The following is a 23,813-nucleotide window of genomic DNA, read 5'->3' as shown; positions in this document are numbered from 1 at the left end:
AGGGCACACCTGTGAAGTGAAAACCATTTCCGGTGACTACCTCTTGAATCTCATCAAGAGAATGCCAAGAGTGTGCAAAGCAGTCATCAAAGCAAAAGGTGGCTACTTTGAAGAACCTAGAATATAAGACATATTTTCAGTTGTTTCACACTTTTTTGTTAAGTATATAATTCCACATGTGGTAATTCATAGTTTTGATGCCTTCAGTGTGAATGGACAATTTTCATAGTCATGAAAATACAGAAAAATCTTTAAATGAGGTGTGTCCAAACTTTTGGTCTGTACTGTATATAAAAATGGGTCCAGGATGAGGGACATATATACCAGGATGGGTCCAGAATGGGGGACATTCATACCAGGATGGGGGCATATATACCAGGATGGGTCCAGGATGGTGGACATATATACCAGAAAGAGTCCAGGATAAGGGAAATGTATACCAGGATGGGGGACATTTATACCAGGATGGGGGATATGTATACCAAGATGGGTCCAGGGTGGAGGACATGTATGCCAGGATGGGTCAAGGATGGGGGACATGTATACCAGAATGAGTCCAGGATGGGGGATATATATACCAGGATGGGGGACATATATACCAGGATGGGTCCAGGATGGGGGACATATATACCAGGATAGGGGACATGTATACCAGGATGGGTCCAGGATGGGAGACATGTATACCAGGATGGGTCCAGGATGGGAGACATGTATACCAGGATGGGTCCAGGATGGGGGACATATATACCAGGATGGGTCCAGGATGGGGGACATATATACAGGGATGGGTCCAGGATGGGGGAAATGTATACCAGGATGGGTCCAGGATGGGGGACATATATACCAGGATGGGGGACATATATACCAGGATGGGTCCAGGATGGGAGACATATATACCAGGATAGGGGACATGTATACCAGGATGGGTCCAGGATGGGAGACATGTATACCAGGATGGGTCCAGGATGGGAGACATGTATACCAGGATGGGTCCAGGATGGGGGACATATATACCAGGATGGGTCCAGGATGGGGGACATATATACCAGGATGGGTCCAGGATGGGAGACATATATACCAGGATTGGGGACATGTATTCCATGATGGGGGACATATATACCAGGATGGGGGATCTATATACCAGGATGGGTCCAGGATGGGGGACATATATACCAAGATGGGAGGATGGAGGCCCAAGATAAGGGACAATTATACCAGGAAGCGTCCCTGGATGGAGTACATTGGTACAGGAGGATGGACGTTACTACATAATGAAGGGGAGTGGGGGGGATGCGTATGTCTTCATAGGATTTAGAATGCACAAGGGGCCGTACATCGGACCAACATGCAAAGGGAGGGGGGACCAGGTCCAAAGTTTGCATCAGGGCCCATTGGACTCTAGTTAGGGAACTGACTACAGCATATAAAAGAACTTTTAAAACCTTAGTTACACTTTAAATAAAAATGGATACTAAAGCTGGCCATGCAGTTTCAATAGCTGAGAGCCGAGCGCCGGGATAGCACCACCTATTTCTAGATGAGCTCCACATACACATGAACGCTCACCTCAGCCGAGAGTGCATGTATCATGAATGGACAGAATGGAAGTCAATGCCAGAATCCTAATTCATCATGTCCTGCTTTCCCTGACAATAGATGGTCATCCTTTCCTGATGAAATCCACAGGCTCAGGCACATTGAGATTAGAGGGGGGGTCCTGTACTCCGTCAGCCATCTTCTCCATGGACTGTGTCTGGTTTTGCAGCTCAGCTTCATGAACGCTGCAATACGAAATCAGGACTATGGACATAACGGGGCACAGAACTGGGAGCTTTTCACACAATCCCTTTAACAGAAGCGCGGGCCACGATAAGACCAACGCTATGAGGCCCCATGTCTACATTTATGGACCCCATACACTAGATTAATTCTCATTGCCAATTTCGTTGGGACCAGCTGACCAAAGTGAATGGGGGTCTCCGATTCTCCCGAACAGGTGAAAGGATGAGGCAGCATGCTCCAGTCCTTTCCGCAGCCTGAGGTGTCTGGTGGCAGCTCGCTGCCCTTCCCCCTCCGAGCGTGCATGTGTATGGGGGAGTCAGGTGCCCGCTATCTACGTTACACCTGATTATTATTATCGCCCAACTATTCCGATTCTTTACATAGAAAATGATACCATTACTACATCAATCACCTCCTTCCCCCTCGGCAGACCAGAGTTCCCCTTTAAGTTTCCCCGTATTGTCCCATAGAGCCGCTGTTTGCAGTCTGCCCATACACATCAGACAGCTGCGAATAAACACTCTAGTGACTCCCCCATAATCCTGCACCCCCACACTGCACATTTATTCGGTCGGAAGTCTAACTTCTAATGTTATTTGCTACTTATATAAAGGCCTGTAAGAGGGAGGAGAATTTTCTGATAACCCTCCTACAAGAAAGACTGGCCCTTTAATTTTGTTTTGGCCCTTTAATTTAGTTTCTTCGACCCCCTACCTGTACTGACGGTCCGTGCATTGTGTGTGCTGTGTCTGCAGGGCTGTGTCTGCAGGTAGATAGGTGGCTCAGGTGAGAAGAGGCTAGCCTGTACTATTTGGGGGGCTGGTTTCCCTCCATTCTGAGTCAGTTGCAGAGGGGATGTGGAGCGGGGAGCAGCTGCGTGAGCCGATACAGTCCAGGTCTCTTAGCTACTGCCCGATGCGGCATGTCACAGAGGAGAGATTGCCCCGGAGGAGGCAGCCATGCCCGCCTGTGAGGAGCTGGGGCGGACGCTGCTCTAGTAGAGACCCTCCCTGTAGAGAGACAGGAGTCAGGGAGGAGGAGAGACTGTACATGGTCAGTAGAAAAAGACAGATGGAGGGCATAGTTGGCAGACGAGGGGTGAATGTCTGCGGCTTCAAGGAGCTGACAAGCTAAAGGTCAGACGAGCCGAGTTGTAACCCGTGAGTGACCATTCTACAAGTGAAGAGTGAGCCAGAGAGAAGGGCCTGAGAGGCAAGTGTGCACAGAGGCCTGCTGGAGCAAGAAGTGACAGAATGAGGCCAGCAGCTGAGGAGCCAACCTGGAGTGAGCGGTCTGGAGGATTGGACAGCCGCTAGAGAGCATAAGAGTCTTGTAGTGAAAAAGTTGTACAGAAGAAGTAGACGTTTGGACCAAGAGTCTACAAAGGGACAGTAAATATGGCGTATCTGTAACGTTCAAGCTAAGCGCCTCACCTAAGGGAAGCCGCGCTGAGAGGAATCACAAGCCAGGGCCCGTCCGGCACGTTACACCAGGTTGTGGCCACTCACACCCCCAATGATCTTCTCACAGGCCTATAAATGGGTTATTTCTGAATTCATAAGAACAAAGAACATTCATTGAAAGGATGAATGGATCATTTCTGAAGGCCCTCAAATAGTTGTCGGCAGCACATCTCCCCAGGTAAACAGTAGATGTGCTGCCGATATGTCAACTACATGGGAACTATCCTAATAAGTCTGCATGGGGTCGTGTGAAAGGGTCTTACCCGGGCGCTCATGGGATTGTTACAGAAGAAAAACTAATGCCGTATTGCGAATCCTTGCTGTATTCTGGGGATCCCATCTTACAGTCTCCGGCACACCGACCGGTCTTTAGTGACTGCTTCTCTCAGCACGTACCGCGTGTTCTTTGGCTAAATGCAACGTTTGAGGCATCAGTTTTACCACGTTTGAGATGCGTCGGTGCAAACATTTTTGGAAAAAAACATATTCTCCCTATTTGACAAATGCGCAAAGCTCTGAAACTCACGTAATACCGACGCTTCTTTAACGCCGTGCGGGATGAAATCCGATGCTGAATATACCGCCAATCTAATATATAAGAACTACCGCTATGCAGGGTTTGCGTCATCACCATTAATATGCTGGATATATGCAAGCTCTGTAATAACAGAAATGCTCATACAGTACACATCCGTCATTAGTAAGCCTGTGAAACCCCCCCGAAATGGCAACAGCAGAAAACATCCTCCACGGGGTTATATACTGCACATATACAGCCCCCCAGACACTGGGGTAGTGCGGATGGATGGCTGGGCGCACGTTCTAGGATTGTGGAGTTGGTTCAGAGACTACTCGGTGCTTTCAGCGTCCTCTAGGACGCAGGCAGGTGCCGTTTCAGGATCTCCTTTGACGACTGTGGAATGCTGTCCGGGAAAATTACTTCGAACTCGACCAGAAGGTCTCCATGTTGATCGGGGTTTTTTGGAAAAGGGAGTCCGTACCCAATAATCCTTCGTCTCATTCCCGGCTTAATAACTTCATTTATGGTCATGGGGATGTTCCGGTCGTCCAACGTGGGCACAGTGATGGAGCAGCCACACAAAGCCTGCAAACACAGAAAACACGTTACATAAACCTCAGGCAATGAACACAGACAGTCCCAATCTGGCGGACTTGAGCCTTACTAGTATTAGATGGACGGACATACGTCTCAGTGGCCGCCATGTAATATTTCATCCCTGGCTTCCTCCATCAGTTGTGGGACCTGAGATGCCTCAAGATGCTGGTCATCTCTGATGGGACAACCCTCCTAACTGAAAAAGTCCTAGTGATGGACCGATCTTACGTCTTATCCTCTCCGTCTTACAGCCACCATAAATTCTTAATTTTTTTCCACCGGAACGGCTGTATGAGATCTTGGCTTCCTAAATCGGCATGCCAACTGGGCTGCACTACTTAAATGCCACCGTCATCCTCCTCACCCCTCACAAAGCAAATGCGGGTTGCCGATAGATTGTTATGGCAATTGATCTTTATTTTTTTCCACCGGAACGGCTGTATAACATCTTGGCTGCCTAAATCGGCATGCCAACCGGACTGCACTACTTAAATGCCACCGTCTTCCTCCTCAACCCTCACAAAGCAAATGCGGGGTGCTGATAGATTGTTATGGCCCCCCCAGATAGGAGCACAAAGATGGGCACTATCAACCAAGCCAGTGCCTGGACTTCATGAGAGATCCTACATTTTACTATATTCAGGAATAACAAAGTATAAAAAGTGCAAGAGGTCAAATAATTGCAGGTTCCAGTCCTATAGGAGGGCTAGAAAAAAGGGTAAAAACGCTTTAAAAAATATTAAAAAACTATAAAAAAAAAAAAAAAGTTTAAAGTTTTGTTGTATCATCCTTTTCCCAATACAAAAGAAAATAAATAAACATATTGGGTATCGCCAAGTCCTCAAAAGTCCGATCTATCAAAATATAACATTAATAAACAGATTACGACCCGCATAATAAATCATGTGGGTAAGGGGTCTCCACAAAAGATTGGACCCCGTTACCACATAGCCTACTCAAAACAATACCTCTTGAGAAAGCCAGGTCCTAACACCGGCGAAACGCGCGTCGAGGCTTTTTCTAACTCTGCGTCCTATCCCTGCACCACCTTTTGCAGGTCTGGGGTCCCTCTCTATCCGGGTGAGTCTGGTGCAACATGATTTTTGGGACTTTTGGGAGTATACAACCCACATGGGAGTGATTCCTAATTATTTCAACTACATGTCCCTCTCCCTGTCTTAATTTTAGCACCATGTCCTGACCCCCGGGGTGAACCTTCTATTTAGACCTATTTATATGCAATATGAGGGATTACTGTATATGTCCGCTTGTCCTATCTATATGTCATTGTTACTAAAGTGATGTACTGTCTTTTAATATTTATACAATAAAGTTTTTCTATGCCATTCTACTCAGCTGTCCTCAAAATACAACATTACTTAACCTGCACGTTCAAATTTAAATTCCAGAATTGCTACTTTTATTTACAGCAACTCAAAAACAACGCAATAAAAAAGATATCAAAACATCATCTGTATCCAAAAGGATTCCAATAAAACTACAGCTCAGCACGGTGAAAGGGTTAAGTCCTCACCCAGCTCCGCCAATGGGCAACAAAAAAACATCTGGGTGTCAGGGAGAAACAAACAAAAACTGTACAAAGTTTTGGTATCACCATAATATCATATGAAAAACACTGTAAATTAACGCAAACAGTGACTCTTTGAGAGCGTAAACCAGTAAAACCAGTTCTGCAATCATCAGTGAGCCCCTGATTTTACTGGTGGTTGGAGCTGACGTGACGGCGGGATGGACGGTGACTGCAAACAAAACCTCTGTATGTGCAAAACACACTTATTCTATCCAGAGAAGCAAGTCTTTGTGTGACCGAGTGAGCAAAAGGCCGGCCCCTGGGAATTCCCTCACTGCGTCCTCCCCTTCATGTGATATTTCTTTCATTCCAGACCCTTCGATTCGAGCCCCCTTAGTCGCCCATAAGGTAGTGAATCAGTTATGGTATAATATACGGCTGTAGAAAACACATAAGGCAATGAAATCACTTTAGAAGGACCATCGTGTCCAATGGTTCCCCCCATATTACCAAGTCGTAGGTGGATGTCCTTTATATTTTTTGGATATTATTTTTTTTAAAGTCACTTTATGTAAACTGCTTCCCATCCCGAGTCTACAACGTCCGGCCGTTGTGCACTACGAGCACGGATGGGGGGGGGGTCACTGTACAGGTCTCTGACTTTGGAGAAGTGACAAACCTCCTCCAGAACGGTTCACCTTTAGGTGAAATGTGAGAAGCTTTCTTACAGTACCTATCTAGTGCAGTGGTCTGTATCTTGGAGACCCCCTGTATATAAAAGAGAACTGTGGCATTAGATTAGTATCATGCAAAAAAAAAAAAAAAAACATCAATGCAACACTTCCCTATGATCAAGTCTGTCCCAAAAAAAGTCACAGTCACAGACAGAAGTGTTATGACTAACAAAGTGGCAACCATAAGTCGTACCTCTCGCAGGCTGATCTGTAAAGGGCACACAATGTTCGAGCCATCCCTCTTAAAATGTGCATGGGGCTTGTCCTTGATAACAAATACTACATCGGCTGGAATGGTCATGGAGGCCTCGTCTCCCTCCTTGGGGAATGTGATTTTGGTGCCTTCTTTCCACCCTTTCTTTATCTCGATGGTCAGGATCTTATCCTCAGTCCGTGCGGTTCTTCCGTCGGGATTCATCCTCTTCCTGGAGATTCTCATTCTTTTAGTGCATCCGTGGTATATCTCCTCTAAGGACACTTTCAGCTCGTGAATTATAGGCGGGTCCTGCTTCCGTCGGATCTGACCAACCTGGTTCTTTTCTCTTGGAAACCCATTCATACCAAAGCTAGAAAACGAGCTGAACGGATCGCCATCCAACTCCATGTCCTCGTCGTCCCGGACTCCGGGCATTCGTCTTCCGAAGAACATTTCAAATGGGTTTGCTCCGCCGAAAAATGCAGCAAAAGTGGCGTGTGGATCTCCATGAAACGTGTAGTGGAAGTTTCCTCCGTGCCCATTTTGTGCCCCGGGTCCTCCTTTAAGTCCTAGAATTAATGATAGGAAAACATTATTGCAATTTTCTAACAGGATTTTGGTATAATGTAATTTCTGGACTCTTCCCAATAATGCAAAGGTCAAAGAAATTGTAATCTCTGGGTGAAGACAAAGCACAGGATGGTGCGATAGATGCAGTAGTTGACCAACATTTGGCCAACAGATTTCCCGTCGCGAAAATTGCACAATAAGTCGAGCATTTATGATTTTTAGTGAGAATAGAGACAGGGGCTTAACTCCTACGTGGACCAAAGATCCGACATGTTGAAATCCCATATCCCCCATCCTTCTGTCCCCCGACAGCTCCCATCAGGTGTTCCCTGCACACATTAGATAGGCAGTCGTTTCTCCCGAATGTGGCAAAATGGATAATATTCACTAAAGCTGGCGATGCACGATAGGTTCGTCCAGCTTACCGCAATCCCTCTCGACTTCCACATAGAGCGCTCTGCTCAGCCAACATTCATGTGTTTTAATGGGGAGAGAGACACCTCTAGGTACATTCGGAAGAGCTGATCTGGGCCCGTTATCAGGCACTGATCCACTATATATGTCAATGGTTCTTTATTTACTGGCCTGTTTACACAGAACGACGAGCACTGATGAGACAAGAACAATTGCTAATACCATCGTTATGTCCCGTTACAACATCGTGTTATCGGCAGCACAACTCCTGGTTACACTGGACGATGTGCTGCCGATAACGATGCTTATTACGGAGGCATAAACCATCCAATCACCAAAGACAAAGAGCGTTTTACTCGCTCGTTGGGTGATCGCCATCATGTCTACATGGACGGATAATTGGGAACAAGAGATGGTTCACTGATTTTCAGCCAGTTTACATGCACCTTCTGCCCCTGAAAATATCTGTTGGGGAAGGATCGGGGGTCCCCATGCATATCGGCAGGTCCTCCAGAGATTGTTCAGTTCTGCTGATTTTTTACTAATGTGTATGGGAGGTTAGTGACCCTTGTACTCACATGGAAATATGCATTCAGAAAACTTCTGATTGTTGGGGGAATGTGGTGACATCTGAGCTCAACTTGAGGCCGGATATGCTGCACATTAGGAAATGTAGGACTTGTCAATTGTTGCAAAACTACAACTCCCAGCATGCCAGGAGAGGTCATTTACACCATCATTGGGAGATGACTTTCTGAGTCAGAATTTAGCACATTACTGAAAGCATCTTTAAATAAGAATTTCCCTGGATTTTTTTGTTACTTTTACATAGTCCAATTGCGTCTGCTCCACTGATTCTGGAACAGTTTTTCTTCTGTTCTCATCCGTTCCAAAGTTATGCCTCCCTGTAATAAAGTTGCAAATTTTCCCTTCAACGACGGGGCGTGTACCACAGAACTTTTCTGCACTTTCTCCTCTGATTCTGGCCAATCGAAAAACGGACGTGCCCACAGAGATGTTCTTTAGCTGCTCGAAGGGAAGATTTGCATCATTACCAGGAGGCGACATTTTGGAATGGAGGGGTCACGAAAGGAAAAGAAAAACTGTTCTAGAATCAATCGACGGCAGAAATTGGAGGCGATGCTCAGTTAAAATAACAAACCAAAATCCAGTTTAATGGGGTTTTTGCATGTTTGTAAATGGTGCATTTAAAAACAAGTAACTATGACATTTACTTCTTATTAAAAATCCTCTCCATTCAAGAGGTATATTTCATATTTTTCCACTTTATGTCTGGGTTACCGGTCACCTCCGCAAGGTTTGGGTTCATAGTCAGTGAGCTGTGGAGATGAAACTGGCTCTGCTGGGAACAGAAGGTATGAAAATACAAAGTAATCGGTGTGAAAGTATGATCAAAGTAACCATGGCGATGAAGAATAAAGAAATGCTGCTTTCATCCAGACACGGAGAACAAGAGGGGGGAAGGTTTAGTAATAGGGTCTTACATGCAAACAGATGAGGATCAGACTCGATGCACATACATCACAAGGGCTGATGAGAGATGATGAATCTGCTTCTTCCCCGCACACTTTTCTCTCACTTTATTCCACTTCTTGGTTACATCAGTATTCGTTCTTTCACCTTTTGCCAAATATGTTGCCATAATTTTGTGCATTATAAGCTGTGAACACCTAATAAACGGGGTGCACGGGAATTCCACCAGAATTCTGGTGCATTTTAAATAGTAAATTTGCCCCAATTTTTTGGGGACCAGAAGCTTAAAAAAGTTTTCTCTACTATAATTGTTAATCTTACACAGGTCCAGGGCGGTGTAAAAAAAAAAAAGTATATACTCAGCTTTTGGACTGCTCTAATTATTGTGTCTTCCTATGTTCCCTTTAAGAGTTTCTACTGCATAACTATCTGAATCGGCTTTAGGAGCTGTTTATTGTGCAGAGCATCCAACTGGAAAGGACATTTGGGCTAAGCATTGTGAGGACAGTCCTATCAAGTAGCATTACTGAGCACACCTGCTGATTGGCCGGTGACTAACAGCTGCTCACAAGTCCTTTTCAGCTGAATGCCAGGCCAGGTATAACATACCCCAAATCTCAGGAATAGTTGAATGGGAGCTGTTCACACCTAATAGCTTATTCTACCTACATAAATGTCATAAATGCTGATAACTGATCATCACATCTCGTTTTTGTTAGTCATTGTGAGGGTCTCAGTGATTGGACATTTATGGCATCTACGATCTTAAAGTTTGACCTTCCGCGTGCTGTATCGAACCAGTCCAACCTCAGGTCTTCTCCAGTTTTGGCAATGAACAAGCACTAGCTAGACTGCCATATTGAACACTTAGGCTATGTTCACACTAGTAATTTTTTCAGCATTTTTTTTCTGCAGCAAAACCTGATCTCTTGGCAGGAAAGAAACTGTGGCAAAAAAAAGGTTTTGGTGCATTTTTGAGGATCCAAAAGTTCAGCTTTGCTTCCACCACAGGAGCATGAACACAGGTCACCCACCAATGGCAGTGCATTTACTTACTTTCACACTTTGGTCTGCCATTACTCAGGCATTGCAAAATTTCACACCTTTGTCAGCCACAGTTTGGATTAGTACAGTTTAATTAAATTAGTGATGAGTAAAAAGTAAACATTGGCAGACCCAAGGTGTGAGATTGATCAATAGGTGATCAGCCAATGTTTATTTTGCACGTATCCCTAATTTACTTAAACTGTACTAATCCAACCTGCCATCTCAGGTGACCTAAGACAAGATTGTAAATTTGGGAAAAATCACAAAAATAAATGAGTTTCACATACTGCTGATGGCTATGTTCACACTAGGCGTTTTTTCACCACCCATTACTTTCAATAGGTAAAAAACCCTGAAAGAAGTGACATGCTCTATTGTGCAAAAAAAACAAAAAACATGCAAAGCACAAAATACTAATGATGCAAAAAAACAATTTATGTGCATGAGATTTCTGAAATCTCATTGACTTTGCTGGTACTGTAAAACGCAGCTGAGCGTTTGCATAAAAAAATGCATAAAAAAAACGCTGAAAAAATGCCTAGTGTGAACATATCCTTACTACAACGAGCATTTGACATGTCACCAGTAAACAGATCAGATGGAGAAAAGCCCACCCTGCTTGTTCTGCAATTAGCTCCAAACATGGTGACTGCAAACATGATGCTCTTTTATCTGTTCATCATCTCCCTTGCCACTTAGTTTTTTTTTTGCTACAGGCTTTAAAGTGTTCACAGTGCAAATGCAAATGGATGCAATCTGCAACAGTGTTGCGGTTATATTAAGGGCTGTAACAATGCAAATAAGATATAAGCTTGTACCAAGAGAGCACAACTACACAAATATCGACCACAGAGACCATGGCCTTTCCTAGTACAAGGTCCAACATTCTCTATGTCTGCTCCAAACAGCCAGAAGTCGTATCTGTGGGTGACAAGACAGCAGGAACCGGTCATTATATGGGAGGGGTCCAAAATGGCAGCAGATTTTAACTTTTTATGTGACTGTACGGCTGACGACCATGTAAATGCAGCTCAGCGATGATGCCAAAGAAACTGGAGATGGAATGAAACATATGGCTCCAGCCCTGGCATTTCCTAGAATAACACTGAGTGGGTGGCGCTGACGGAAGGACCACATTCCACGTCTGAGTATATGGGGCGGTATACACCACAGCCATAAATCAGGGCATCAAGGGTATAGCGGTATAGTATATACTGCATGTGTAAAATGTCATCATTTCGGGCCCCCATGCAAAATCAGAACCTCAGCCTCCCAATAATCACGTGCCCAATGGGGTCCCATCTGCTCTGAATGTAAGCTCCGTACCCCTATAGCATAGCTGCCAACATTTCTGGGGGTGCTTAAGTCCCATCCCAATCCCTGGCCCGCTCCTTCTGGGAACACCTTGGACTCACCCCAGAGTTCCCACTTTTGGTTTGGGCGGCTAATACATACATTTTTCGGCCCAGGAAATCCGGGACGGGACAGTTGGTGACTATGCTATGTATGGAAAGATAAGCACCGGGATAGGCTACCTGAATTGTATTATTGATCGGTAGTGTGACCGGAAACATTGGGTTTGCAAAGGAGACAGTCAGCAAGACAATCTAGGAGCAGAAAGTCACATTTAATGGCAGAGTTTTAAGTAAGGGACCAGTTGTCGCATCCTATATATAAATCTTCTATAAATATCAGTCTCATAGACAATAACAGAGCTGAGGTGGGGCATCCATCTGCAAAGCCCAATTCTCGTGGTTCCATACTCCCTGAGGGTCCCAGTGGTCAGACCCCCAGTGATCAGTAAGTTGTTCCCTATCCAATGAAAAGGTGATAACTTACAATTCTGGGAATAACCCATTAGCGGGGGCTGCACGGTGAGCGTTGTAATTGCAGTATTCCATCTAATGATTTCCTACAGTGTCGCGACTTGTCTGATAATTGCTGTTGTATCACATGCCGCCATATAGTCCTGACTGGGGCCGGCTGCAGTTCTCAGTGTAGCCGGGCGGCCATGGCCTTGCAGGAATAACTTAGAGGGGTAGCGGTGCTAAATTAACACTCTGGCCCTGTCATCTACAGTAAAGGTGGGCCGAGGTCGGGAAGGTGTTAGGGGGTCTGAGAGCCCCTTCATTGGCTGCTGGGGATTCCCATCCCACGTTCTTCTTGCACCAGATTTGGTAAATCTCCCCCGTCATTTCTCTTGTGGTTGCATTAAAGTGTTAGCTGTATACTGAGGCTGTGAACAATGATTTGCCTTTTATACTGAGGATCAGCCAAAAATGTAGTTGTCAAGGAGATCAGTGATGGTAACGACAGCCGCATAATTCTTAATTTGCCGCAATAAACGTTTCCATGGATATTTAAAAAAATACAGGAATTTGTTTGCTGCTTTAATTAAATGGTGTCAGAACTTAAAGGGGGTTGTCTCAACAGCAACAGAATTTCTTCAAGGGGCGGTGTGCATATGATGACTGACAGCTCGGGCCTGTGGCATGGTCCCGCAGCCGGCCAGGACTCAGCGCTCTCCTGTGCTGCTAGGAGAGACCGTTTTACCTCTGCAGCATGGGAGAAGCGCAGGGACTCGGAAGTAGTTTGGATTTAGCGGTCCGGTCAGCTCCAGAGCAGCGCTCGCTGGCTTGAATCTACTGACACCACTAGCTTGCCTGGAGCAGCACTGTCTGCAGAGAAAGCTCAGGCAAGCTACTACTGTCAATCACCAGCGAGGGAGACGAGGACATGCAAAGCCAGTGGACCGAAAGGTGCACTGAGCTTTTTGGCCACACCCAGGGTGCACCAAACATCCTAATTAGCATATATGATTAGACTTCATAAAAAAGCTGATTTTTATAAGGGCAATCTCTCCTACAAGGCAATGTGCTTAGTTTATACAGCCAGTTTGGGATTACAGGCTCCTTTTAGCTTCAAAATCCTAACAAGGACAATATTAAGAATGGGAAAGATAAGCAGCTGCCAGATTCCTCTGACACTACGTATCGCGACTATACAAAAGACTGGAGACGTTAAAATCCGACATGGAGACAATGTTTCTCCAGCAGCAACTATGAAGAGGCAGTGGATACTGAATTAAGCAGGGGGCTCCCACTAAATGCATCGCCCCAAGGCCTCCCCCATCCTGACCGCAGGCCTGGGTATATAAATGCATCGCCCCAAGGCCTCCCCCATCCAGACCCCAGGCCTGGGTATATAAATGCATCGCCCCAAGGCCTCCCCCATCCTGACCCCAGGCCTCTGGGTATATAAATGCATCGCCCCAAGGCCTCCCCCATCCAGACCCCAGGCCTGGGTATATAAATGCATCGCCCCAAGGCCTCCCCCATCCTGACCCCAGGCCTCTGGGTATATAAATGCATCGCCCCAAGGCCTCCCCCATCCAGACCCCAGGCCTGGGTATATAAATGCATCGCCCCAAGGCCTCCCCCATCCTGACCCCAGGCCTGGGTATATAAATGCATCGCCCCAAGGCCTCCCCCATCCTGACCCCAGGCCTCTGGGTATATAAATGCATCGCCCCAAGGCCTCCCCCATCCTGACCCCAGGCCTCTGGGTATATAAATGCATCGCCCCAAGGCCTCCCCCATCCTGACCCCAGGCCTCTGGGTATATAAATGCATCGCCCCAAGGCCTCCCCCATCCAGACCCCAGGCCTGGGTATATAAATGCATCGCCCCAAGGCCTCCCCCATCCAGACCCCAGGCCTCTGGGTATATAAAGTATAAGTCCTGCTACATGTCGTTATATTCTACATCTGCTTTCATGTTTTTTTTTTTTTTTTTTACAGATCCTACAAGAACGAGCCCAACAGCATTACTGATCCTGTGGGAGCTGACGAAGCAGCGCAATAATGAAGCCGCACACAGAGGATCACTGCAAAATCTGCAAGACGTTAAATGGAGGCCCCCCCCGGGCAGAAACCAGTGACGGCGCCCCCTCCTGGAGACGCGTGCTTATGGCTTTTATTCGCTGTTTTCAATTAGGGTTTAGGAATTTCATGACATCATGTAAGATTCTCAGTGTCCGGGGCTGGAGCCAGAGATCTGTGTCATGGAGGAGCGAGGACGGCTCTTCAGCTCCATCATTTCCTTTTGTTGCTTATGACGGTGACATAGTTACCGCCCGGCCGCCATGGTTTCTTTTGTTTATTACCCTTTTTGGTTACTTTTGTCTTATTTAGCATGTGGTGCTGAGTGCATACCCTCGCTCTAGTATCACCTTGGTCTTGGCATCTTGTAATGTGACATCACGTATCAGGCATTTATACTTATGTGATACTATATTAGCGTCACATATACAAGTACCAATCCCTGTAAGACTTGGAAATCTATTACAATGTGTGTAAAAATCCTTATAGAATTTAGTGCATTTTACTAATTTTTCATATATTGTAGATTTTGAGTTAAATCTATATAATATTATTGAGGCTACACAATGCATTTAAAGGGAACCAGGTCAGAAAGGAGCAGGATTGTCTCTTGATTTATTCCTGCCGCTCCCCTCAGTAATGTCTTTTTTTTTTTGTAAATCAGCCATATTGTTCCAGAGATAGGGGCCTTTTTATTTACGGCTGGTTTTAATGGTCTTTACTCAGGGGCGTGGCTTACAGGGTAATTATGCAGGACCCCCCCCCAGGTCTTTACTCAGGGGCGTGGCTTACAGATGCAAAAAATCTGTAGATAAAAACCGCATGTGCGTCTTTATTGTGTTTCGCAGTGGAAATGCTGCAAAAATGCCTTTAATTGGGCCCGGCCGTGACTTTATCACTGAAGCTGGATACTCAGCAGCGGAGAGTAGATTTATTTGATGCTTGACATTTCAAAAATTGCAGTGGAATAAAAAGTTACAAAAGACAAATACTGATGTAATTATAAATGGAGCAAGGCCGCGCTCACTGGACGGGGTCCGGCCGGGAGTATGTATAACTCATACATACCCTCCGGTCCCGGCTCAGAAACCTGCAAATCCCTGCAGTGCACAGTACATGCGCTGAGGGGATTCATAAGTCTACAGTCAGACAGAGTGACTGCAGACTTATCGATTTGGACTGGACGGCCCCTTTAAATCTAACCCTAAACTAATCCCTAGATAAACTTAGAAAAAGTGTAAGAATTTACCAGTAGCTCTTAGTAATAAACGAAGACAGATTTGAATCACGTGTCTTCATTCCTTGGCTGCTCCATCTTCTTTACTTGCTGGCTATGCAGAGCGCAGCAGTGAAGATGGGCTTATCATTAGTTGCTGCCTTCCGTACAGGCATCGACTGAGATGACAAACCTCACTTGATTAGTCATTTCGGTTGCTGCCTATGCAGAACATAGAAGCAGATGGCAAGTCTCATCTTATCAGTTGCGCTCTGCATAACCAGAAATCACTGTACACTTGCAAGAGCTGACTGCTTCACAGGGTGGGTAATTTTGGGAAGCGGCGAGAGGGAGGGTGAAATTTTGCAATCCCATAGGCTGTGGGACTGGGGGTAAGCGTGCCCCGGACCCATCTGAGGCTAAGCCACTGATATCAGGTCCATTTGTGGTGCACAAACCAAACATACAACACAAATGTGATGAGAACGTGGACTTATTATGATGTATTAAATGTATAACAGATCGATATCTCTCTCTATTACTATTGTCCTGTTACGTGGCATAACTCTGGATGACACGCCAGCCCATGTATGTAGCAGGTACCGATGTTCCCATGCACACTGAGCGCTCCGGAGCGTAATAAAGCGTCTCCATATATGTGTATATATATATATATATATATTGTATTATAAGGAGCATACGATGCCTGTAAACAGAGCGGCTCTGACGTGATTAGGGCTGTCGGAGTATCTGAACGATTGCAGCAGCTGCTTTGATAAATCCTAGGATCATGTGGTCTGGCTCAATCGATATTAACCAGCGAGTCTCACCTCTTTTCTACTGACGTACGATCGCGACACCCCCAATAAATGTCATATATAAACATAGCAGCAAAAATGTCCCGTGTGACCCCGGTACGTTTCCATCTGACGTTGGACTCAAAGCTGCAGCCACAGAAGGAAATAATGCAAAATATAGACGTGAACATATCCCGTCCACTAGGGTTATTGGGAAGCGTGTGGGATACAGGCGTTAACCCCTTGAGCACCATTTGACTATCAGCTGTCCATTGCGTGCGGGAAGGATGAGACGTAAAAGATAATACCTACCCTCCTCCCCGTATTGATCATAGATCTCTCTCTTTTTGGGGTCACTCAACACCTCGTAGGCTTCCGCTATCTCCTTGAACTTCTCTTCTGCGTGGGCCGACTTGTTCTTGTCCGGGTGCCACTTGAGGGCTTGCTTTCTGTAAGCTTTCTTGATATCCTCCTCTGAAGCCCCCTTCTCGATGCCCAAAATTGAGTAGTAATTTTTCCCCATAGCCCCTCTGACGACAGGACTGGAATACTCACAGCTACTCGTCCCTAATGGGATACAAAAAGCGTGTCCCCCCGAATGCTCACCGGTCCATCCCCTCCTGCTCATATATAGAGATCAGCTCCCTGCCTCCCATGTACGTCTCTCTGCTGCCTGCAGAATTTACCAGCTCTTTCTACCAAGTTTTTTTTTTTTTTTTAAACAAGCTGAAGCTTTATTAGATGACAGGCTGCAAAAATTCTACCGAACTCGGGGAACAGCTTCCTATTGTGCCAGGATAAAGCGGGTGACAGAACAAAGTGCCCTGTGACCACAACCTCTGTACAGGAAGGCACGCAACCGCGCACATCAACAAGAGATCCACCGCTCGATCCATGCAAGATATTTCACAAATTATATGATCTCCAGAGTACACATCAAATAAACATTTTAACAAAAAAAAACAGAGATGGGAACTTTACATTACTGATCGGGAGTTAAATTCCAGATACAGAGCTGCACTCACTATTCTGCTGGTGCAGTCACTGTGTACATACATTACATTACTGATCCTGAGTTACATCCTGTATTATACTCCAGAGCTGCACTCACTATTCTGCTGGTGCAGTCACTGTGTACATACATTACATTACTGATCCTGAGTTACATCCTGTATTATACTCCAGAGCTGCACTCACTATTCTGCTGGTGCAGTCACTGTGTACATACATTACATTACTGATCCTGAGTTACCTCCTGTATTATACTCCAGAGCTGCACTCACTATTCTGCTGGTGCAGTCACTGTGTACATACATTACATTACTGATCCTGAGTTACATCCTGTATTATACTCCAGAGCTGCACTCACTATTCTGCTGGTGCAGTCACTGTGTACATACATTACATTACTGATCCTGAGTTACCTCCTGTATTATACTCCAGAGCTGCACTCACTATTCTGCTGGTGCAGTCACTGTGTACATACATTACATTACTGATCCTGAGTTACATCCTGTATTATACTCCAGAGCTGCACTCACTATTCTGCTGGTGCAGTCACTGTGTACATACATTACATTACTGATCCTGAGTTACATCCTGTATTATACTCCAGAGCTGCACTCACTATTCTGCTGGTGCAGTCACTGTGTACATACATTACATTACTAATCCTGAGTTACATCCTGTATTATACTCCAGAGCCGCACTCACTATTCGGCTGGTGGAGTCACTGTGTACATACATTACATTACTGATCCTGAGTTACATCCTGTATTATACTCCAGAGCTGCACTCACTATTCTGCTGGTGCAGTCACTGTGTACATACATTACATTACTAATCCTGAGTTACATCCTGTATTATACTCCAGAGCCGCACTCACTATTCGGCTGGTGGAGTCACTGTGTACATACATTACATTACTAATCCTGAGTTACATCCTGTATTATACTCCAGAGCTGCACTCACTATTCTGCTGGTACAGTCACTGTGTACATACATTACATTACTGATCCTGAGTTACATCCTGTATTATACTCCAGAGCTGCACTCACTATTCTGCTGGTGCAGTCACTGTGTACATACATTACATTACTGATCCTGAGTTACATCCTGTATTATACTCCAGAGCTGCACTCATTATTCTGCTGGTGCAGTCACTGTGTACATACATTACATTACTGATCCTGAGTTACATCCTGTATTATCCTCCAGAGCTGCACTCACTATTCTGCTGGTGCAGTCACTGTGTACATACATTACATTACTGATCCTGAGTTACATCCTGTATTATACTCCAGAGCTGCACTCACTATTCTGCTGGTGCAGTCACTGTGTACATACATTACATTACTGATCCTGAGTTACATCCTGTATTATACTCCAGAGCTGCACTCACTATTCTGCTGGTGCAGTCACTGTGTACATACATTACATTACTGATCCTGAGTTACATCCTGTATTATACTCCAGAGCTGCACTCATTATTCTGCTGGTGCAGTCACTGTGTACATACATTACATTACTGATCCTGAGTTACATCCTGTATTATACTCCAGAGCTGCACTCACTATTCTGCTGGTGCAGTCACTGTGTACATATATTACATTACTGATCCTGAGTTACATCCTGTATTATACTCCAGAGCTGCACTCACTATTCTGCTGGTGCAGTCACTGTTTATACATTACATTACTGATCCTGAGTTACATCCTGTATTATACTCCAGAGCTGCACTCACTATTCTGCTGGTGCAGTCACTGTGTACATACATTACATTACTGATCCTGAGTTACCTCCTGTATTATACCCCAGAGCTGCACTCACTATTCTGCTGGTGCAGTCACTGTGTACATACATTACATTACTGATCCTGAGTTACATCCTGTATTATACTCCAGAGCTGCACTCACTATTCTGCTGGTGCAGTCACTGTGTACATACATTACATTACTAATCCTGAGTTACATCCTGTATTATACTCCAGAGCTGCACTCGCTATTCTGCTGGTGCAGTCACTGTGTACATACATTACATTACTGATCCTGAGTTACATCATGTATTATACTCCAGAGCTGCACTCACTATTCTGCTGGTGCAGTCACTGTGTACATACATTACATTACTGATCCTGAGTTACATCCTGCATTATTCTCCGGAGCTTCACTCACTATTCTCCTGGAGTCAGTGTGCACATACAGTTGACACCAGAAGTTTCCATCCACTATATATAAAGACATGTCTGCAGGTTCTTCTCAATATCTGACATGAAATCAGAATAAACCTTTTCCGTTTTAGGTCAGTTAGGATTATACCATAATGTTTAATATTTGCCAAATAATGAGAGGAGAGAATGTTTTAAGGCATTTTTATTACTTACTGAAAAGTCAGAAGTTTCCATCCATTTCATTAGTATTTGGTGCCATTGCCCTTACACTGAATGACTTGGGTCAGATGTTTGGCATTTCCTTCCAGAAGCTTCTCACAATAGTTGGTTGGAATTTGGGCCGATTCCTCCTGACAGAACTGGTGTAACTGATCCAGGTTTGTAGGTCGTCTTGCTCGGCGCTCGCAGCCTTTTCAGCTTTGCCCTTAAATTTTCAATAGGATTGAGATCAGGGCTTTATGATGGCCACTCCAAAACATTGACTTTGTTATCCTTAAGCCACTTTGTTACCATTTTGGCAGTATGCTTCGGGTCATTGTCCATTTGGAAGACCCATTTCCGCCCAAGTTTTAACTTCCTGACTGATGTCTTGAGATGTTGCTTCAGTATTGCCACATAATCTTCTTTTCTCATGATGCCATCTATTTTGTGAAGAGCACCAGTCCCTCCTGCAGCAAAACAACCCTACAACATGTTGCTGCCGCCCCCGTGTTTCACAGTTGGGATGGTGTTCTTCGACTTGCAAGTTTCTCCCTTTTACCTCCAAACGTAACAATGGTCATCATGCTCAAAAAGTTAAATTTTAGTTTCATCAGACCACAGGACATGTCTCCAAAAATTAAGGTCTTTGTTCCTGTGTGCTTTCGCAAACATTAATCTGGCTTTTTTATGTTTCTTTTGGAGTAACGGCTTCTTCCTGGCAGAGTGGCCTTTCAGCCCATGTTGATACAGTACTCGCTTCACTGTGGCTATTGACACAATCTTACCAGCTTCCGCCATCATCTTCACAAGGTCTTTTGCTATTGTCCTTGGGTTGATATGCACATATCGGACCAAAGCACGTTCATCTCTGGGACACAGAACCTGTCTCGTTCCTGAGTGGTATGATGACTGGACATTCCCATCTTGTTTGTACTTGCGTATAATTGTTTGTACAGATGAACGAGGCACCTTCAGGTATCTTGAAATTGTACCCAAGGATGAGCCAGACTTGTGCAAGTCCACAATTCTCTTCCTGATATCTTGGCTGATTTCTTTAGACTTTCCCATGATGCTACACAAAGAAGCAGTGTGTTTCAGGTGTTCATTAAAATACATCCACAGGTGTGTCTCTAATTAACTCAGATGTTGCCAAAAAACTATCAGAAACTTCCAAACACATGACCTCATCATATGGGCCGTCCAGAATTGTTTAAAGACACAGTAATCTTAGTGTATGTAAACTTTTGACTTTGCATTAAGTAATAAAAATGCCTTAAAACATTCTCTCTCTCTCATTATTCTGGCATTTAGCAAATATTAAAAAATATGGTAATCCTAATTCACCTAAAACGGGAAAGGTTTATTCTGATGTCATGTCAGATATTGAGAAAAACATCATATGTGTCTTTTTATATAGTGATATAGTGTATGGAAACTTCTGGTTTCAACTGTACATACATTACTGATCCTGAGCTACATCCTGTATTATACTCCAGAGCTGCACTCACTATTCTGCTGGTGCAGTCACTGTGCACATAAATTTTTATCTTGCACTAGTGATGAGAGAGGGTGCTCGTTCAATTCTTTCACCGAGCATGCTCGGGTGCTCACCGAGTAGCTTTGGCGTGCTCTTATATTATGTTCGAGACCCTGCACCTGCATGATTTACAGCTGTAAGACAGCCTCAACACATGTGACGATTCCCTAACAAAGAAGCAATCCCTGCATGTGTTCAGGCTGTCTTACAACTGTAAATCATGCAGACACAGGGACTGGAACATAATATACGAGCATGCCGAAGATACTCGTTAAGCACCCGAGCATGCTCGGTGAAAGGGTTAAACGAGCACGCTTGCACATCATTATCCTGCACTGATCCAGAGTTACATCCTGTATTATACTTGTGGTAAGACGCCTCACTCGGCCGCTTCCGGAAGTAGATCCTGGAACCGTGTTTTCTCTGCAGGCTTTATTTAGTGGCATAAAGCCCTGCAGCTCCAGCAAAAATAAACACAGCCTTACTCGAAAAACAACAAAACAAAAGATAAACAATAGCACAGTCCATAGCAGTGTGGGATTAGCCCCACAGGTTGTAGTCCCAGCTTTCAGCTTCTCTCTGAGCTGTGGCCTTCCAGTCTGGAGTCTTTGCCACTCTAAACGCAACAGAGAAAAAAAACCAGGACTAAACATTTAAACTTTGCTCAGCCTCACCCTGAAGTGGAGGTATGGGGAATGACGTCCCCCCCATCTTTATGTCATTCCCATAAAACCACGCCCTTTAAAAGAGTTAACCCCCCAGCATATAACATACTGGCAGAAAGTTTATTGGTTCTAGTTCACACAGGCTACCAACCTGTGCGACACATACCTCCCCTCATATACCATACCAGTGACTCTGTCACATACTCCAGAGCGGCACTTACTATTCTGCTGGTGCAGTCACTGTGTACATACATTACATATCCTGCATTATACTCCGGAGCTGCACTCACTATTCTGCTGGTGCAGTCACTGTGCACATACATTACTTAACCTGCACTGATCCTGAGTTACATCCTGTATTTGTCATGGGTGTGTCAGAAGTGACAGTCGCCCTGCAGTTGGTTGCAGATCTCTTTGTTTAGCATTACAGACACCTTCTTAGAGGCTCTCTCTAGGACACAGCGGCTACCTCCCTCTGGCTAATTAACACCCTGGCCTGGGTGTATAAATACCTGCTGTCTGCTAGAGGGAGGTGCCGGCGATACTCACATTACCCCTTGTGAAGGCTCGGAGCAACTGCATTACTTCTTCCTCTCTGGAGCTATGAGGACGGGTGTTCATATCTCTGAAGTCGACTAAAGGTAAGCTATCTTCTCTTGTTTGTTCCACCTTGTTGTCTTTAGTTTTCAGTGGGGATCGACTAGCGCTCATCCCACTCACTTCCCTAGCCACGGCCTAACGTCAGAGAAAGACAGGGCGAAGTTTGCGTGCGGCGATTGGTGAAGAACTAATACAGGGACATTAGTAGAGACAGAGTGATATTAGATCAGCCTAGGAGGTCTCCACTCCCCCCTTTCCCTAGTGTCTGGGCGCCCTATCCCTCTTCCCTTTGTGTTGCACTGTCTTTCTCACACCTTGCGTGACAGTATTATACTCGAGCTGCACTCACTATTCTGCTGGTGCAGTCACTGTGTACATACATTACATTACTGATCCTGTACTGATCCTGAGTTACATCCTGTATTATACTCCAGAGCTGCACTCACTATTCTGCTGTTGCAGTCACTGTGTACATTACATTACTGATTCTGTACAGATCTTTAGTTACATCCTGCATTATACTCCAGAGCTGCACTCACTATTCTGCTGGGGCAGTCACTGTGTACATACATTACATTACTGATCCCGAGTTACATCCTGTATTATACTCCAGAGCTGCACTCACTATTCTGCTGGTGCAGTCACAGCCTTGAAAAAGTATTCATACCATGGGAACTTTTCCACATTTTTTCACATTACACCCACAAACTTAAGTGTTTTAAATTTGGATTTTATGTGATATTCCAATACCAAGTATTTGTGAAGTGTAAAGGAAATGATACAAGGTTTTCAACATATTTAAAAAATATGAATCTGAAAATTGTGAGGTGCATTAGTATTCAGCCCAGTCAATACTTTGTAGGACCATCTTTCTCTGCCATTAATGCTGCAGTCTTTTGGGGTCTGTCTCTCCAGTTTTGTACATCTAGTGGTGACATTTCTGCTCCTTATTCTTTGCACACTCGCTCAGTGAGATTGGATGGAGATTTCTGTGACCAGCAATTTTCACGTCTTGTCACAGATTCTCAATGGGATTCAGATGTGGACTGTGACGTTTACACACACGAATATGCTCTGATCTTAACCCTCCATTGTAGATCTGGCAGGATGTTTAGGGTTGTTGTCCTGCCGGAAAGTGAACCTATGCCCCAGTCTCTTGCAGCCTCTAACAGGTTTGTATTTAGCTCCATCCATCACCTCTGAGCAGCTTCCCAAGTCCCTGCTGAAGAAAAGCCCCCCCCCCCCCCCCCCAGAACATGATGCTGCCACCATGTGCAACAGTGGGGATGGTGTTTTCAGGGTCATGTGCATTGCTAGTTTTCCGCCACACAGTATTTTGCATTTAGCCCAAAAAGGTCTACTTTGGTCTCATCTGAGCAGAGTCTTCTTTTTTTCACATG

At 44.9% G+C, this 23,813-nt stretch overlaps 1 protein-coding gene across 1 annotated transcript; it reads right to left on the bottom strand.

Annotated features, from left to right (window-relative positions):
- Positions 1-218: 218 nt before the first annotated feature.
- DNAJB4 (DnaJ heat shock protein family (Hsp40) member B4) lies at positions 219-16,960 on the bottom strand. Its single transcript, XM_073643949.1, has 3 exons — positions 16,554-16,960; positions 6,821-7,392; positions 219-4,350 (listed from the first exon to the last, which is right to left on the bottom strand). The coding sequence occupies exons 1-3, from the start codon at positions 16,867-16,869 to the stop codon at positions 4,117-4,119; spliced, it is 1,122 nt and encodes a 373-aa protein (XP_073500050.1). The 5' UTR covers positions 16,870-16,960; the 3' UTR covers positions 219-4,116.
- Positions 16,961-23,813: the final 6,853 nt, after the last annotated feature.

Source organism: Phyllobates terribilis, unplaced genomic scaffold (genome assembly GCF_046119375.1).
Source record: "Phyllobates terribilis strain yellow unplaced genomic scaffold, ASM4611937v1 Scaffold_8__6_contigs__length_399053987, whole genome shotgun sequence".
Lineage (NCBI taxonomy): Eukaryota > Metazoa > Chordata > Amphibia > Anura > Dendrobatidae > Phyllobates > Phyllobates terribilis.
The sequence above is the reverse complement of the archived record's forward strand: the minus strand, read 5'-3'. Positions and strand labels throughout refer to the sequence as shown.